This window comes from Rattus norvegicus, chromosome 7 (genome assembly GCF_021556685.1).
Source record: "Rattus norvegicus strain SHRSP/BbbUtx chromosome 7, alternate assembly SHRSP_T2T, whole genome shotgun sequence".
NCBI lineage: Eukaryota > Metazoa > Chordata > Mammalia > Rodentia > Muridae > Rattus > Rattus norvegicus.
In genome coordinates this window covers 73,364,682-73,380,364 of record NC_141540.1, presented here as the reverse complement: position 1 = coordinate 73,380,364, position 15,683 = coordinate 73,364,682, and the positions used below count along the sequence as shown (strand labels likewise).

General features: G+C 48.4%; 1 protein-coding gene across 2 annotated transcripts; it reads left to right on the top strand.

Annotated features, from left to right (window-relative positions):
- Positions 1 to 756: 756 nt before the first annotated feature.
- Rdh7 (retinol dehydrogenase 7) lies at positions 757 to 14,183 on the top strand. 2 transcript variants are annotated; one of them, NM_133543.3, is made up of 4 exons: positions 824 to 1,221; positions 3,123 to 3,381; positions 13,235 to 13,398; positions 13,853 to 14,183. In NM_133543.3, the coding sequence occupies exons 1-4, from the start codon at positions 909 to 911 to the stop codon at positions 14,068 to 14,070; spliced, it is 954 nt and encodes a 317-aa protein (NP_598227.3). In that variant the 5' UTR covers positions 824 to 908; the 3' UTR covers positions 14,071 to 14,183. The 2 variants fall into 2 exon arrangements, 1 of the variants encoding a protein (NP_598227.3); XR_015624145.1 differs by lacking the exons at positions 13,235 to 13,398; positions 13,853 to 14,183 and adding an exon at positions 11,951 to 12,256 and having other exon boundaries at positions 757 to 1,221; positions 3,123 to 3,450.
- The last annotated feature ends 1,500 nt before the right edge of the window (positions 14,184 to 15,683 follow it).

Below are 15,683 nucleotides of genomic sequence, written 5' to 3'. Positions count from 1 at the left end.
AAAAAAGAAAAAAAAAAAAAAGAGTCCCCAAGCTCTGTCCAATGTTTGGCTGTGGGTGTCTGCATCTGCTTCAGTCAGCTTCAACCTACATTTTACACGGCCCAGGATCACCTATACAGGGGTGATCACATAGGGGGTTGGTCCTTCCTCTATCAATCAAGAAAATGGCCCCACAGATGACTTGCCTACCCTACAGACAATCCAATGAAAGCATTTCCTCAGGTGAGGTTCTTCCCAATTGATCTTTACTTGTGTTGGTTAACAAGAACAAACAACAGTAACACCTAACAGGGAGAGCCTCTTGTGGGGAAAGTCGTTTCCTCTCCACATCAACTCCATGAGTCATCATGTGTCTGGGGTCCCGGCCCCATCACCTTGTGTTCTTTTGAGGGCAGCCTTCCATGTTTCAGGCCAGCCCTGCTACCTTCCCAGAAGCTGCTGTATTAGGAGGGCACCAGCTCTCCTTGTTCTCTCCTGTAAGTTGTCCTGAGTACAAGTACAGGTCATCAGTAGTTTCTCATTATGTTCACAACGTCCTGATTTGTGGCTTCAGAGTGCAAGATGCACAGACACCAGGCGAGCCTGGGACTGGACCACGGACCTTTGAAATGAAACACACATGTATTCCTACATGAGTCCAGAAGCAAAGATCATAAGGGGATTGACCTGTGTTATTGAACAGTCAGTGGTGTTTTCTTTGGCAGTGAGATAGATAGCCAAAGGGCATTATATATCTTCTGATCAAAAGCAGGTCAAAGACCAGGGAAGTGAGGCATTAATAATCATTAGGATTGCACAGGAATGCACATCAGAAGGCTGGAGTCCCTGAAGCCTACACCATCCTGCGTGAGCAGATGCCCGTCTCATTTTGACTCAGAGTCTGTCCCTCTGCTTGTCTTCTACAAGCCATGTGGCTCTACCTGCTGGCACTGGTGGGCCTGTGGAACCTCCTGCGCTTGTTCAGGGAGAGGAAGGTGGTGAGCCATCTCCAAGACAAGTATGTCTTCATCACGGGCTGTGACTCAGGCTTTGGGAACCTGCTGGCCAGACAGCTGGACAGGAGAGGCATGAGGGTGCTGGCTGCATGTCTGACTGAGAAGGGAGCCGAGCAGCTGAGGAGCAAGACATCGGACAGGCTGGAGACAGTGATCCTTGATGTCACCAAGACAGAGAGTATTGTGGCAGCCACTCAGTGGGTGAAGGAGCGAGTTGGGAACAGAGGTACCATTGAGATTCCTGTCTGTGTTGTTGGTTTGTCTCCCTGTTTGAAGGGCGTTCCCCATCGAACTCCCTGCCCGGATCCCTAATGGGCTCTGGGGGTCCTGAAGTAGCAACCCAGCACATCACCTGAGCATGCTCTCTTCTCCCCAGCCCCTACCTCCTGTCTCCCAAGTGCTCTGGCCTCGGTAGGAAGGTGCCCTGATGAGGACTCACCCTCTCACATCCCTGTCTGCGCCCTGTTACCTTTTCTATGCAGAAAATCTAGATTGCTGGATGCTGGGTGCCAGGTTAGAGCAGGGTACCTTCTGAAGCAGAGGATGCGACTTGGCCGTGGACTGTGTGTGCAGGATACCTGGAGCCAGCCTGGGGTGGTTCTCCTGAGCCAACAGCATACCTGCTCTTAACCAGTCAGCTGCGTCCTCTGTGAAGGGAGACATGATTGTTCTGGGTACAGAGCAGGTCAGACCAGCTTAAAGACTGACTTGGGAGACTAAATTCTAGGAAGGGGGTTGCTCTTCTCTGAATAGTCTAGTAGTGGGGGAAGAAAGCGTGGTTTAAAGAAATCTAAGAATAAATTGAAAACATGGTCATTGTTCCAAATACTGGGGAACATTAAGTTAAAACAAAAAGTACCCTAAGTTCTCACTAACCTGACATAAAGCCTATAAACATTTTGATTCTATACAGAGTTAAAATATGTGAATTCTCATTTGAAAAAATGATCAATTTTACTACTTCAAGAACATTTCTTTAAATAATGATATTCAGCGATTTAGGAACAGCCCTTAACAAACCTTTTAGAATTTAAATGAATCTTAGGACTGCGTCTAGATAGGTATCCTTGGCACATTCTTCCTTCTTTTCTTTCATTATTATTACTTTTGGTAAAAGTGTCTCCCCCGTCAACCTGGCCTTGGATTTTGCAAGTATCTCAGGAAAGTTGTTCAATATATTTTTAAAACTTTTATTTTAATTTTTGGTAATTTCATACACAAATACAGTGCATCTGTGTTACACCCACCCGTCCCTGCCTTCTCCCCAACCCCGCCTTCTCCCCAGCCTTGCGTTCTCCCTAGCCCGGCCTTCTCTTCAGCCCCACCTTCTCCCCAGCCCCGCCTTCTTCCTAGCCCTGCCTTCTCTTCAGTCCCGCCTTCTCCCCAACCTCGCCCCCTTCCCAGCCCCGCCTTCTCCCTAGCCCCGCCTTCTCTTCAACCCCACCTTCTCCCCAGCCCCGCCTTCTCCTCAGCCTCGCCTTCTCCCCAACCCCGCCTTCTCCTGTCTAGTTCCTCCATCACCTTTCTCTCACACCCTTCTCCCAACTTCTGTCTTCTTTTTAAAACATAATGCATCATGTTTAAACCACTCAGTGTTGATGCCGAGCCTGCCAAGGCCAACTTTCTTCAAAGCACAAATGCAGCATGGCTTTCTAAAATCTTCTCCAACCAGGACCTTTGGTTCTTTTGTCTTAAATTCCACTAGAATATTAGCTTTTCCTTTCACCTTTTATCCTCCCTCCCCGTTTTCCTTTGTCTTTTCCTCTGCTCCCTCATCTGCAAGGATATTATTAATCTGAAAGATGTGAACCTACTTTCCATGTGTCCAGTTTAACAGAGGCATAACACAACTTGGACCTACATTCTTGCTATTAGCAAATGTGAGGTGGGTGATTGTAGGTTCTCGGGTAGTGAGCCACCCTGTTAAAAATCAAAAGAAGAGGAAGGTATCTGTGCTCTGTGAGCCATTTCTTCCGGGCTGGGAAGCACCAACCCTGTTGACAATATGTTGTTGTTTGTCGTCTACTCGCCATCAAATGCATGCCTGAATGATCTCCCTAGCCTGGTGGAATGTGACTTTTAGTCAAAACTAGACCCATGATTCTTTCTTCTTCCCACTGTTTCTAGGACTCTGGGGCCTGGTCAACAATGCTGGCATCTCTGTCCCCATGGGTCCCAATGAGTGGATGAGAAAAAAGGACTTTGCAAGTGTGCTGGATGTGAACCTGTTGGGCGTCATCGAGGTGACTCTGAACATGCTGCCCTTAGTAAGGAAGGCAAGGGGCCGCGTGGTCAACATCGCCAGCACCATGGGCCGAATGTCTCTCCTTGGTGGTGGTTACTGCATCTCCAAGTATGGTGTAGAGGCCTTCTCAGACTCCCTCAGGTATTAGATGGTTATGAGGTCCCATGGGAACCCTTCAGTGAGGTATTTTATTTTAATTGCAACCTTTGAGTGAAAGACTCTCAGCGAGAATCTTCCCTCAGGAGGGAGATCCTCAAGCCCCAATGACCAGTCCGAGTCCACAGGCTGCAATGTGCAAGAGGATTTTTATTGATCAGGAAACACAGGTATCTGTGGGCGTCCCAGTCAATTCGGAAGACTGGCGCGCCTAGCAGAACCAGGGTAGGCTTTTTATAGTATTTTGGGGAGCAGAAGCAGGCTTACAGAAGCAGATGCATGGTTACAGGGATGTGATTGGTGGAATAAATGAAACATACATGTACATTACCTATTTTGGCTATAATCATAACAATGAGTTAGCAAAAAGTACATGGTGGTCAGGGCTTCCGGGGGGTCAGGGACTTTTTCTTTTTCCTGCCAGGTGGCCCATGGAGCAGTGCCCATAATTTAGTCTGGTTTCTGCATTTTGTTTTCTTTTCTGGTCTGTTTCGTCTAAATGATGGGTCAGCTTGTCCCACATATCTAAAAACTTACTTTTTACTTCTATAGTTGAGGGCCTTGTGCTTGTACAATTCCCTTTCTGGGAGAGGGTCTTTCATTCCCCCATTTTCTTTTTGTCCTTGAGTGGAATCTTTCACTCATTCATTGAGTCATTTAAGGTACTTCAGTCGGTTGTTGTTCTACTAATTGGTACTGTTGTCTTAACACAAAAGTTTGAATAACTGAAAGCCTATCTTTTATGAACTGTACTAATTTGTTTAGGATGCAGGGTCCAAATAGGAGAATCAGGAGAAGGATTATCAAAGGTCCCATCAAAGTTGATAGCAGGGTAGCAAACCATGGGGATCGATTAAACCACCCTTCAAACCATCCCTGCTGGGACTCAGACATCCTTTGCCTATGTGCTAAACGCTCACGGAGTTTGGCCATATTGTCCTTTACTATCCCAGTATGGTCAGCATAAAAGCAGCATTCTTCCTTTAGAGCAGCGCATAATCCACCTTCTCGGAGGAACATCATATCAAGCCCCCTTCTGTTCTGTAAGACCACCTCTGACAGAGATGTCAAAGACTTTTCTAAAGCACTTATAGATTCTTCGATTGCTTTCAAATCTGCATTCATAGCTGCTTGTAATTGACGGAAGTGGCCTGTCTCTATAAGGGCAGTCGTTCCTGTCCCTATCCCTGCAGCTACTCCTCCAAAGGTAATTCCTCCTATCAACAGGGCTAAAGTTAGAGTGATGGGCTCTCTCTTAATCCGTGGATGTTCCTCAAAATAAGAATACACATACTCAGGCTCATGATAGATGACTTTGGGCCAAATCTCTGTCAGTACACAATAATCAGATGTTTGATTTAAAATAATGGCTGAAATGCACGAAGTTAGTCCAGTATTACAGGCCCAATAAGTGCCTGGTGGGGCAGCCAAATAATATTTCCCAGTGGGAGCTTTTCTTGTGACATTGCAGAGTGCCTGATGAGTGGGTGGCACGGTTCCTATACAGAGCCCCTGTCCTGTGACCTCGGGCAGTGTCAATCTATGGTTGAGACTAGCAGAACATCTCTCTGGGGCTATAGTCTGGTTGGTGTAATTGCCTAAAACTGCTACTCCTTCATAGTAAGGTGGGCTGGAGACTAGACATAGCCAGCACTCTTGAGTTCTAAATGGATCTGAATAATTGAGAGTTAGATATGCACTCTTTACTAGATTAAGTAGCCGATCCCCTGTACCTGGGGCGTGAGTGGTCGGAGCGGCAGAATCTCTACTTGTGAAGGAGTGGGTTACTAGAGGGGTTTGAGTGAATCTAGGCAAATGGGCTGGAGCCGGAAGTAAGGGGGTTCTTTGATCCTTTAGGACTAGATTAGGTCCTACGGCTGGGGCAATTCGCTCTCGAACCAGTTGGAGAGAAAACAACAGGCCCGGATGGGTCTGCCCAGGGGTATTGAGGCGGAGACCCCACCGTACCCCAGATTTCCAATCATGTTTCTTTCCTGCCTCAGTGAACCTCATTTGGATGTTGGATTCCCCAGCTAAGCCAGTAAAAGTCACGAGATCTCCCCCTTTAGCTTTCCAGGGTCCATTAGTATGAGTCTCACACCCCCATTTAGCACAGTAAAAGGTTTCTGGCCCCCCACATTGGGCGGTCCTTTTCCCTCCCGGACAGACATACCAACTAGAATGTCGGCAAGGGGGGTAAGAATTGCGGGGAGATTTCGCAGTACGTCCCCATGAATCTTTTGCCAACTGACATAAATCAAAGGTTAGAGTAGGCCACCAGGTGCCTGGAGAGTGAGCACCGTTGGCTAACACCTGTGTCCACCCCGTCTCCAGGTTGCCTATAACCCAAGAAAGGTTGACAACCTGGTGAGGGCTTGGTTGTCCAGCAACCCCCTCCCTCCAGCACAAGCTCAGGGTGATTAGTGTCAGGAGTGTACGCGTGTGAGTCGCAGCTTTAAGGGGTTCCGGGTGCGTTGGGCTCTCCATGTCTGCTGTGCGGTGGCTTCCTCCGGTTGGGCTGCCTTGACGTGTGAAGAGTGGATCCACGCAGCAATTCCGTCCACCTTCAGGGCGGTTGGCGTCGTCAGGAGGACAGTGTAGGGTCCTTTCCACCGGGGCTCAAGATTCTTAATCTGGTGTCTGCGTACCCATACGAGGTCTCCCACCTGGAACGGGTGTGGCACAGTCGGCTGATCAAGTCTGTCCCGGTATGCCGCAGCTAGAGGTCTCCAGATGTCTCTTTGCACGAGCTGCAAAGCTTGTAGATGGGTTTCCAGGGAAGGGCTATTAGCAAGATTAGCAATATTGGAATTAAAGAAATCAATAAATGGGGGTGGTGCCCCATATACTATCTCAAAAGGAGTCAACCCATAAGAGCCCGGTGTGTTCCGGGCCCTGTAAAGAACTAAGGGGAGGAGGGAAACCCAATCCTTTGTGCCAGTTGCAAGCGTAAGTTTGGATAAAGTCTCCTTAATTGTTCTATTCATACGCTCTACCTGTCCTGAACTCTGGGGTCTGTATGCACAATGTAGTTTCCAATCAATCCCCAGTAATTTGGCCACCAACTGACTTACCCGGGAAACGAAAGCGGGCCCGTTGTCCGATCCCAGGACTTGCGGCATACCATACCTGGGAAAAATCTCTTCAAGAAGTTTCTTGGTGACTACCTTTGCAGTCTCATGTTTGGTGGGAAAGGCCTCGACCCATCCTGAAAATGTATCCACAAACACCAGCAGATATCTGTAACCATACATGCCTGGTCTGATTTCAGTAAAATCAATCTCCCAATGGATGCCAGGACGATGCCCCCTGGGACGAGTCCCAATACCATTTTTCACCTTCCCTGGGTTCACTTGGGCACAAGCTTTACAGTTTTCAGTCGCTTCTCGCAAGGCCTGACCCTGTCCCAAAAGGTAAAGACCTACTTCCTCTCGCTCCAGGAGAGTTCTCATCTTCTTGATTCCCAGGTGAGTTAGTTTATGTAAATAAGATATTAATTCAAAAGTCAATTTTGTAGGCATGACAATCTTTTCTTTATAGACCCATCTTTTTAGTCGAGGAGAGTATACTGCCCCCATTTTCTTAGGAGGTTTATGTCCTCTGAATCATATGGCCATGGGGAAACTTGCTCATGGTCATCTGCACTGACCAGAGTCAGGATCTGTCCTTTCTCCGCAGCCTTTCGAGCCGAAGCGTCGGCCAGCCGGTTTCCCCGGGCTTCTGGACTCTGTCCTTTCTGGTGCCCTGGACAATGTATGATACTCAGTCCTTTTGGTAGGAATAGAGCCCTCAAGAGAGCTAAGATTTCAGCCTTATTTTTGATCTCTCTTCCTTCTGATGTAAGTAATCCCCGTCTCCGGTAGATTTCACCATGAATATGTGCGGTAGCAAATGCATAACGGCTGTCAGTATATACATTTAGTCTCTTACCTTCTGCCATCTTAAGAGCCTGTGTCAAGGCAATGAGCTCGGCTCGTTGAGCGGAGGTACCTGCAGGTAAGGCACTTGCCCAGATTACCTCATCTTCGGTGGTGATGGCAGCTCCGGCCCTCCGCTCCCCATCCGCAACATAACTGCAGCCATCCGTATACCAGGTGTAGTCAGCATTCGGAAGAGGCTGGTCCATTAGATCTGGTCTGGTTCCATGTGTTTCTGCTAAGATCTGCAGGCAGTCATGTGGCTCAGCTCCTTCTGGTAAGGGGAGTAGGGTAGCCGGATTCAAAGCCACTACTGGACCAAACTGGACCTTCTCCGTGTTTAATGAGTCATGCGGGAATTAGAGAGCCATTGGTCAGGAGGTTGTTTTATCAGGGCCTCTACCGCATGAGGTGCCAAAATAGTCAGAGGCTGTCCTAGGGTCAGTTTATTAGCATCCTTAATCAGGAGTGCAATTGCTGCTACCATCCTCAGGCAAGGTGGCCATCCTGAAGCAACGGGGTCTAACTTCTTTGATAAATAGGCCACTGGCCGCTTCCAGGGCCCTAGTCTTTGTGTAAGAACTCCTTTTGCATAGCCTTTCTTCTCATCTACAAACAGCTCGAAAGGCTTGGTAACATCTGGGAGGCCAAGGGCAGGGGAGGACAATAAGGCACGCTTGATGTTGTCAAAAGCCTCTTGTTGTTGTGACCCCCATTGGAACAATGTCCCTTGTTTAGTAAGCGGGTATAGGGGAGCAGCCATCTCGGCGTAACCCGGGATCCAGAGGCGGCAGAATCCTGCCGTGCCTAAGAACTCCCTCAGCTGACGGGGGCTTTTTGGAACCGGGATGCCAGCCACAGTCTGTTTTCGAGCTGAGGTTAACCACCTCTGTCCATCTCTCAGCTGATATCCCAGATAAGTGACTTGAGTTTGACATATTTGGGCCTTTTTCGCTGAGGCCCTATAGCCCAGGCGCCCCAGAGTCTGTAGGAGGGATTCTGTCCCCAAACGGCATGCCCTCTCAGTGGCACCTGCCAAAAGCAGGTCATCAACATATTGCAGGAGTATAAGAGAGGGGTACTGGACTCGAAAATCAGCCAAATCTCGATGTAAAGCTTCATCAAACAGAGTGGGACTATTTTTAAATCCCTGGGGCAGTCTAGTCCAAGTCAATTGACCCGAAAGTCCCAAATCTGGATCTTTCCATTCAAAAGCAAATAAAGGTTGGCTTTCCGGGCTGAGCCGGAGACAAAAGAAAGCATCTTTCAGGTCCAAAACCGTATACCAAGTATGTGTGGGGGGCAGAGTACTGAGTAAGTTGTAAGGGTTTGGGACAGTCGGATGGATGTCTTCTACCCTTTTATTGACCTCCCTTAAATCTTGTACTGGCCGGTAATCTCCAGTTCCTGGCTTTTTGACAGGTAGCAAGGGCGTATTCCATGGCGACCGGCAAGGGACTAAAATGCCCTGGTCTAGAAGCCTTCTAATATGTGGTCTTATTCCCTGGTAGGCCTCCTGTGACATGGGATACTGCTTTATAGAAACTGGAACTGCCGTGGCCTTTAGTTGAATAATCAAAGGAGGCTGCTGAAGCGCTAGTCCCATTCCCCCAGTCTCTGCCCATGCTAGTGGGAACTTCGTGACCCAAGAGTCTATTTCTGTAGTTTGTGGCTTGTCATGTCCCGGTTCATATAATCTATATTCGTCCTCTAATTGAAGGGTCAAAACTTGGAGAGGGGTCCCCTGGGGACCAGTTATCCGGGCCCCTCCTTCTTCAAAATGAATTTGTGCTTTTAGTTTAGCGAGCAAGTCACGGCCCAGTAGAGGGTATGGACAATCCGGAACATGTAGAAAAGAATGAGTCACCTTACCAGTAGCCAGCTGAACCCGGCGGTCTGTTGTCCATCGATATGTCTTGCCACCAGTGGCTCCTTGTACCCAGGCTGTACGGTCACTGAGCTGTCCATGAGCCCGGGTGAGGACTGAATGTTGAGCTCCAGTGTCCACTAGAAAGGTAACGGGCTGCCCCCCTACTTCAAGAGTTATCCTGGGCTCAGGGGGGGGCTCCTGGCCCTGACCTCCCTAATCTTCATCTAGGGTCAAAAGGGAGGTCTCTGGCTTCTTCCGGGGTCCACGGGAGTTCTTAGGGTTCTTAGGGCAATCTCGGGCCCAATGTCCTTTCTCCTTGCAGTAAGCGCACCGATCCTTGTCCAGCTTCAGCCCCTTTCGATTTCCCTTCCTGTCTCCCTTCCTTCCCTGACTCTGAACTACGGCGGCCAAAATCCGATTCAGCTCCTTGCTCCTCTTTTTCTCCCTCTCATCTTTCTCCCTACGTAATCTTTCCTCCTTCTCTTCTTGGGTCTCTCTCTTATTAAAAATCCTTTCTGCTTCCTTAAGCAAGTCCTGCAGTGTATAACCCTGTAGGTTTTCTAACCTCTGTAACTTAGCCCTGATATCTGGCGCAGCCTGCCAGATAAAGGACATAGAAACACTCGTCATCTGCCCTGGGTCATCTGGATCATAGGGTGTGTACATGCGATAGGCCTCTTTTAGTCTTTCTAAGAAAGCTGAGGGGGTCTCATCGGCCCCCTGTAATACCTGCTTCACCTGAGCCAAATTGGTTGGGCGCCGGGCAGCCCCTCGGAGACCCGCTAAAAGCAACTGGCGGTAAAGGCGTAGGTGTCCCCTACCATCAACCGTGTTGAAGTCCCAGTTTGGCCTTGTGAGTGGAAATGCATCATCAAGTGCATCAGGCAGTTGAGTAGGACGCCCATCATCTCCCAGGACATGCTTCCTGGCTTCCAGAAACACCCTCTGTTTCTCCTCCGAAGTCAAAAGGGCCTGTAAAAGCTGCTGACAATCATCCCCAGTGGGCTGATGTGTAAGTAAAACAGATTCTATTAATTCAGTAAGGGCCACTGGGTCCTTGGAAAAAGGGGGGTTGTGCTGCTTCCAGTTGTAAATATCGGCCGCGGAGAAAGGCCAATACTGGGTCTGCCCTCCCGTTCCCTGTCTAAGGGGAAAGGCCTGCGAAGTCGAATCCGGTACTGTTTCCCGCTTATGGCGTAGTCTCCCTGCTATTGGAGAGGATGCTGCCTCAGACTGGGGTTCAGCTTCTGGGAGGGCAGACGATCTTGCTTCTGCCTCCTGAGGTGACCTGGTAGATACAGGGTATGGAGGAGGCTCCTCAGATAAGAGATCTATAAGGGGAGAGTTAGAATCTTCCGGAAGCACCGGCTTAGGTTTAGATGTAGTTTTAGGAGATTCCTTCTTGGTCCGGACAGGAAAGAGAGAGGAAGGGGTTGAGAGAGGAGCAAGTGGGGCCGAGGGAGTAGGGGGCCAACTTAAATCTACAAATGGTTGCACCCAAGAAGGGGGCTCAAAGGCAAGGCTTTCCCAGGTGATAATGTAAGGCACCTGGTCAGGATGTCCATGTAGTCCTTTATGGAAGATCTGATCCTTGACCTGTAAAATAACAGTTTTGTTAAAAGTACTATCCACGGGCCATCCGGCTCCAAAAGTGGGCCACTCAGAAGTGCAGAGAGTCTGCCACTTCCCCTTCTTAATTTCGACCCCTTGTTCATCTGCTCGGTCCCGGACGTCCTTCCAGTGGTCGAGAGTAAGACTCAACGGCGTTGTTAAAGACTGTCCCATGTTAGTTTCAAGGTAAATTAGAGAGCAAACAAGACAAACACACCCAACAATCGAACAAGCAACAGTCAAGCGCGCCACTCGGCTATGGCACAAAATTGAAAGTAAAAAGTCGGAGGGACGCACTGAGGGTCCGGATCCCTCACCCTCCACCAAAACTACGTATCCTTCTGATACGGACTGAGCTCCGACAAATCGGGCTCCAAACACCCTTGGAACGTCTTCCAGGGCTGCGGGGGAGAAGTCTGAGCTCGTCAGCTCCTTCTCTGGTCCGCCCAAATACAAACGGTCTAGACCCAAGCCAAGTAACTAAGCATTTACAGAACAAGTCACAAAGCGAAACAAGACAAGACAAGACAAATGCTGGCCAGCTTACCTCCCGGTGGGTGGTCGGTGGTCTCTAGGCAGAGGATCTCCGATCCCGGACGAGCCCCCAACTGAAAGACTCTCAGCGAGAATCTTCCCTCAGGAGGGAGATCCTCAAGCCCCAATGACCAGTCCGAGTCCACAGGCTGCAATGTGCAAGAGGATTTTTATTGATCAGGAAACACAGGTATCTGTGGGCGTCCCAGTCAATTCGGAAGACTGGCGCGCCTAGCAGAACCAGGGTAGGCTTTTTATAGTATTTTGGGGAGCAGAAGCAGGCTTACAGAAGCAGATGCATGGTTACAGGGATGTGATTGGTGGAATAAATGAAACATACATGTACATTACCTATTTTGGCTATAATCATAACAATGAGTTAGCAAAAAGTACATGGTGGTCAGGGCTTCCGGGGGGTCAGGGACTTTTTCTTTTTCCTGCCAGGTGACCCATGGAGCAGTGCCCATAATTTAGTCTGGTTTCTGCATTTTGTTTTCTTTTCTGGTCTGTTTCGTCTAAATGATGGGTCAGCTTGTCCCACATATCTAAAAACTTACTTTTTACTTCTATAGTTGAGGGCCTTGTGCTTGTACAATTCCCTTTCTGGGAGAGGGTCTTTCAGAGAGCCCCGCACAAACAAGTTTTTTTTTTCTTTCTGGTTTGGAGGACTCTCTTACCTTCTCCTCTCTGGAGTAATGTGGTCACTTGCTGGGAAAACACTTTCCATGCTTTTGTCAGGTGACTGAGGCCTGAGTTCACTTAAACTCTTCTTGCTCTGGAGGCCTGCCCTGGCCTTGGCCATGAGGACACCTGGGGGTGTGAGTACCACACTCATCCTACCACGGGGTTCTTTATCGATCTCTGGTTTAAAGTTCACAATTCCCACATTCCGGCATGACAAAGAGATTTTTGACCCTAATAAACAAGCAAAAAAACCAAAACAAAACAAAAACAAAAACAAAAACAAAACAAAAACAAAACAAAACAAAACAAAACAAAAACCAACAGCAGCAACAACAAAAATTCTAACAACTGAGAGAGCAAAAGAGGAGAGAAAAGAGAGAGTGTGGCCAAGACTAAGAGATAATTAGTAGTAGTGACCATGTTGTTTGTCAGATTTCTAGGGGGCTTTGCAGCAGGGGTCTGAGGTAAGGGTTAAACATGAGAATAGGGCATCCTGGGTAAGAAAACATTAACAGCCTGGGTCCAGTGTGACTATTTGGAGAGTGCCTTTAGTGCTGGGTTGTGACTTCCTGGAGCAAAGAACAGGTCAGCCCTGGCAGTTGTTGGGCTGGGCAGATTGTCACAGGGTGACTTTTGGAGAGTCTGAGGGTTCTAGACAGGTTTATAAACAATACTGGTGACAGGTCACTCTGTAGGCTTTACTTTATTAGCTTATACATCATTATACAGTACACAGTATACCTCTGCATTATACCATGGTATCAAACTGAGTTAGAGTTCCTGCTAGCTGCAAGGTAAAATGGTCTCTAAATGTGGGGTACCATAACAGCTTACACAGAGTAGCCCCTGAAGATATCAGGAGGAGCCAAAAAGGAACTGGCCTAAGATTTCCTTAGACAGTAGTGGGTGAGGGTAGGGTCCAGGGATGAGGGGGAACTGAATTAGGCAAGTCTAGTAAGCCGGTGTGCTCACTATACGGGTGACCTACCTGTGTTACAGAACAGCATATCTAGATTCAGACCCGTGAGCCCCATCTGCGTGACATTGGAGTGGCATTCAAAAGCATAGAAACGACACCGTTGCCACGGGTGACATCCCCATCTGCTACACATCCCAGACCGAAAACTTCTGAACTTCTCTGCAGTGGCCCGTTGTATTGTCAATTGTATTGTTTCCCTCGAAAGACCTTCAATGTCTTTGACCTTTGACCACTGTCTTACAGGAGGGAGCTCACCTACTTTGGGGTGAAGGTGGCTATTATAGAGCCTGGTGGGTTCAAGACCAATGTCACTAATATGGAGAGGCTATCAGACAACCTGAAGAAGCTGTGGGACCAGGCCACTGAGGAGGTCAAGGAGATCTACGGCGAGAAGTTTCGGGACTCCTGTGAGTGATCTTTAGGAACCAAAAGAAAGCCTCATCCTATACCCTGAGTCTCCTCCACAATTTCAAAGTATGCTCCGGGCTATTTTTCTTCCTTGGTCCCCTTTCCTTGGGAGCCCATGGGATTCTGGTCACATAAAGAGGTTCTGGCTTCTAGAGCTCTGTTTTATCAGAACACATCATTATCTTAATGATGAAGCCAGAGAGGGAGATATCAGACCACCACTTTCCGTGAGCTCAGGAGAGAACGTCCAGCTATTCTGCCAGAGAGTTCTCTGAGTATGCATGGCTCTTCCTTGAAGCTGTTGGTTTGGGTTGTGGTCCTTTCTGAGGAACTGGGACAGGATAGACTTGGTCACGGCTTCTGAGTATGGGAGAGACATGGATTCTAAAGAAGCCCACATAACAACAGTGGTGGGATGCGGAGGCTACTGTAATAATTTCTCATCCTACACAGATATGAAAGCAATGGAGTCACTGGTGAACATGTGCTCAGGGGACCTGTCTCTGGTAACCGACTGCATGGAGCACGCCCTGACTTCCTGTCACCCTCGCACCCGGTACTCAGCTGGTTGGGATGCCAAGTTCTTCTACCTCCCCATGAGCTACCTTCCCACCTTTCTTTCGGATGCCGTAATCTACTGGGGCTCTGTAAAGCCTGCCCGAGCCCTGTGAATCTGCACATGTGTGCAGACTTGGGGAAGTAAGGCGGGTGGAGGGAGATAACAATGTGGGGTCCATTGTTCACCATACTCATTAAAATAATTCTGCTTCCGTACTACTCAAAACCAGTAAAGTTCAGAGGAAAGAGCCAAAGGATTCTGCCAAGGAGTAAGTAATACATAGGGGCTGTCAACATCCTGTGAAGTTAGGCAGCTTCTCCAGGCTTCATTGTGGCCTATGGTGAGAATTCACAGAACGGCCGAGGATGTAAACACCTGGGATGTGCTTTGGCCCCCTTCCTCCTTAGGAGATGGGTGGGCCTGGTTACACCCATGCCGCCATGTAAGACTCAAAGAATCCACTTCACCATCACCTTTCTCCGTGGTGTCAGGTGGGAGGGCCACCACCAGCACTCCGTACCCTAATCTGCATTCACAGGCTGTGGTTAGGAGGTGGTTTTACTAGTGGGATAGAATCTGGGAAAGATAGAAAACAACAACAGTTTTATTTTGTCTTAAAACCATGGCTTTCTTTGGATTCCTTTCCTTTCATAATTGAAAAGATTACTTGTGTCCTGTACTTTGAACTAGTTGAGTGGCTTGGAGCACTGAGAGACGGAGTTAGGGGAGAGGCGACTGTTCTGGGGAGGGCTAGCACAAGTGAGTTGGATTCTTACCACTGCACCGGCTAAGCTCTCCCCACTACGAAGGCAGTGGCCGTAGTTTCCCTCCCAGGATTTTGAAGTATCCTGGCTCACAGGATAAAGCAGAATGGGCATCCAGAAGGTGCCTGGGAGATACTGGCAGGACCAAGGCTCTGCAGCCTCCCTAGCCAACCATCTCAGTTTTCTGTGTACCACTCCTCATGTCCTCCGACCTCTGCTCCCCTCCTGCAGCCCCTTGGCAGGTCAGTGCCATGTCTGGATCCTGGTCTTTTATTTTCTGCTCAGTGTTTGCTGTGCTAGGTCACACAGGCTTCCCAAGACCTTGCTCTGCATGTCTGTAGATTTGTGGTGATTCTCTTAAGTAAGGGATAAGCACAGAAAACATTTCCAGGAAGTGGCAGAGTCCTGGGTTCAACCCGAAAGTGCCATTGTGAGCAATCTCTCCAGATGTTCTAGTGTCTTCCCTAAGAATAAAAGTGGGGACCATGTTATCATTAGCAAATCTGGTTTAAGTCTCAGGAATGTTATAGGATAATTGAACCTGTTTCTAGTTAAGGTATGACTCAACCCTTAGAACACACTTTAATCCCTTTGGCTGGAATATAGACATGGCCTTAGTACTCACCTTTAATGCCAAACAATGAAGGTAAAGTTAATTTGTAGAAGGAAGCAGCCATGTTTGAATGTAGGGTCTAAATGAGTGACAGACAAAGTGATAAATCAGAGAGATTTGACAGAATAGGATACGCCCAACTCTCACGAGAAAGGAAGCTAGTTAAGGTAGAGACAGACAGTACAGAAGAGAGTACAGAACAGGAAGACAGTAGAGTTTGTGGAGAACAGTGCAGTAGACTTGGGAGGGAGAGTGGAGCAGCACAGAGAGGGAGGAGGAGGCAGTTTCACTGGGACAGTTGTACAGAGGCAGGTTGGAGAGAGAGAGAGAGAGAGAGAGAGAGAGAGA

What these genes read in the sequence shown, in the direction of transcription:
- Rdh7 (NM_133543.3), top strand. Translation starts at nt 909, where the DNA reads ATGTGGCTCTACCTGCTGGCACTGGTGGGCCTGTGGAACCTCCTGCGC. An exon ending in GGAGCGAGTTGGGAACAGAG is followed by an intron (nt 1,222 to 3,122) that starts GTACCATTGAGA and finishes CACTGTTTCTAG; the next exon opens with GACTCTGGGGCCTGGTCAAC. An exon ending in CGAGAAGTTTCGGGACTCCT is followed by an intron (nt 13,399 to 13,852) that starts GTGAGTGATCTT and finishes CATCCTACACAG; the next exon opens with ATATGAAAGCAATGGAGTCA.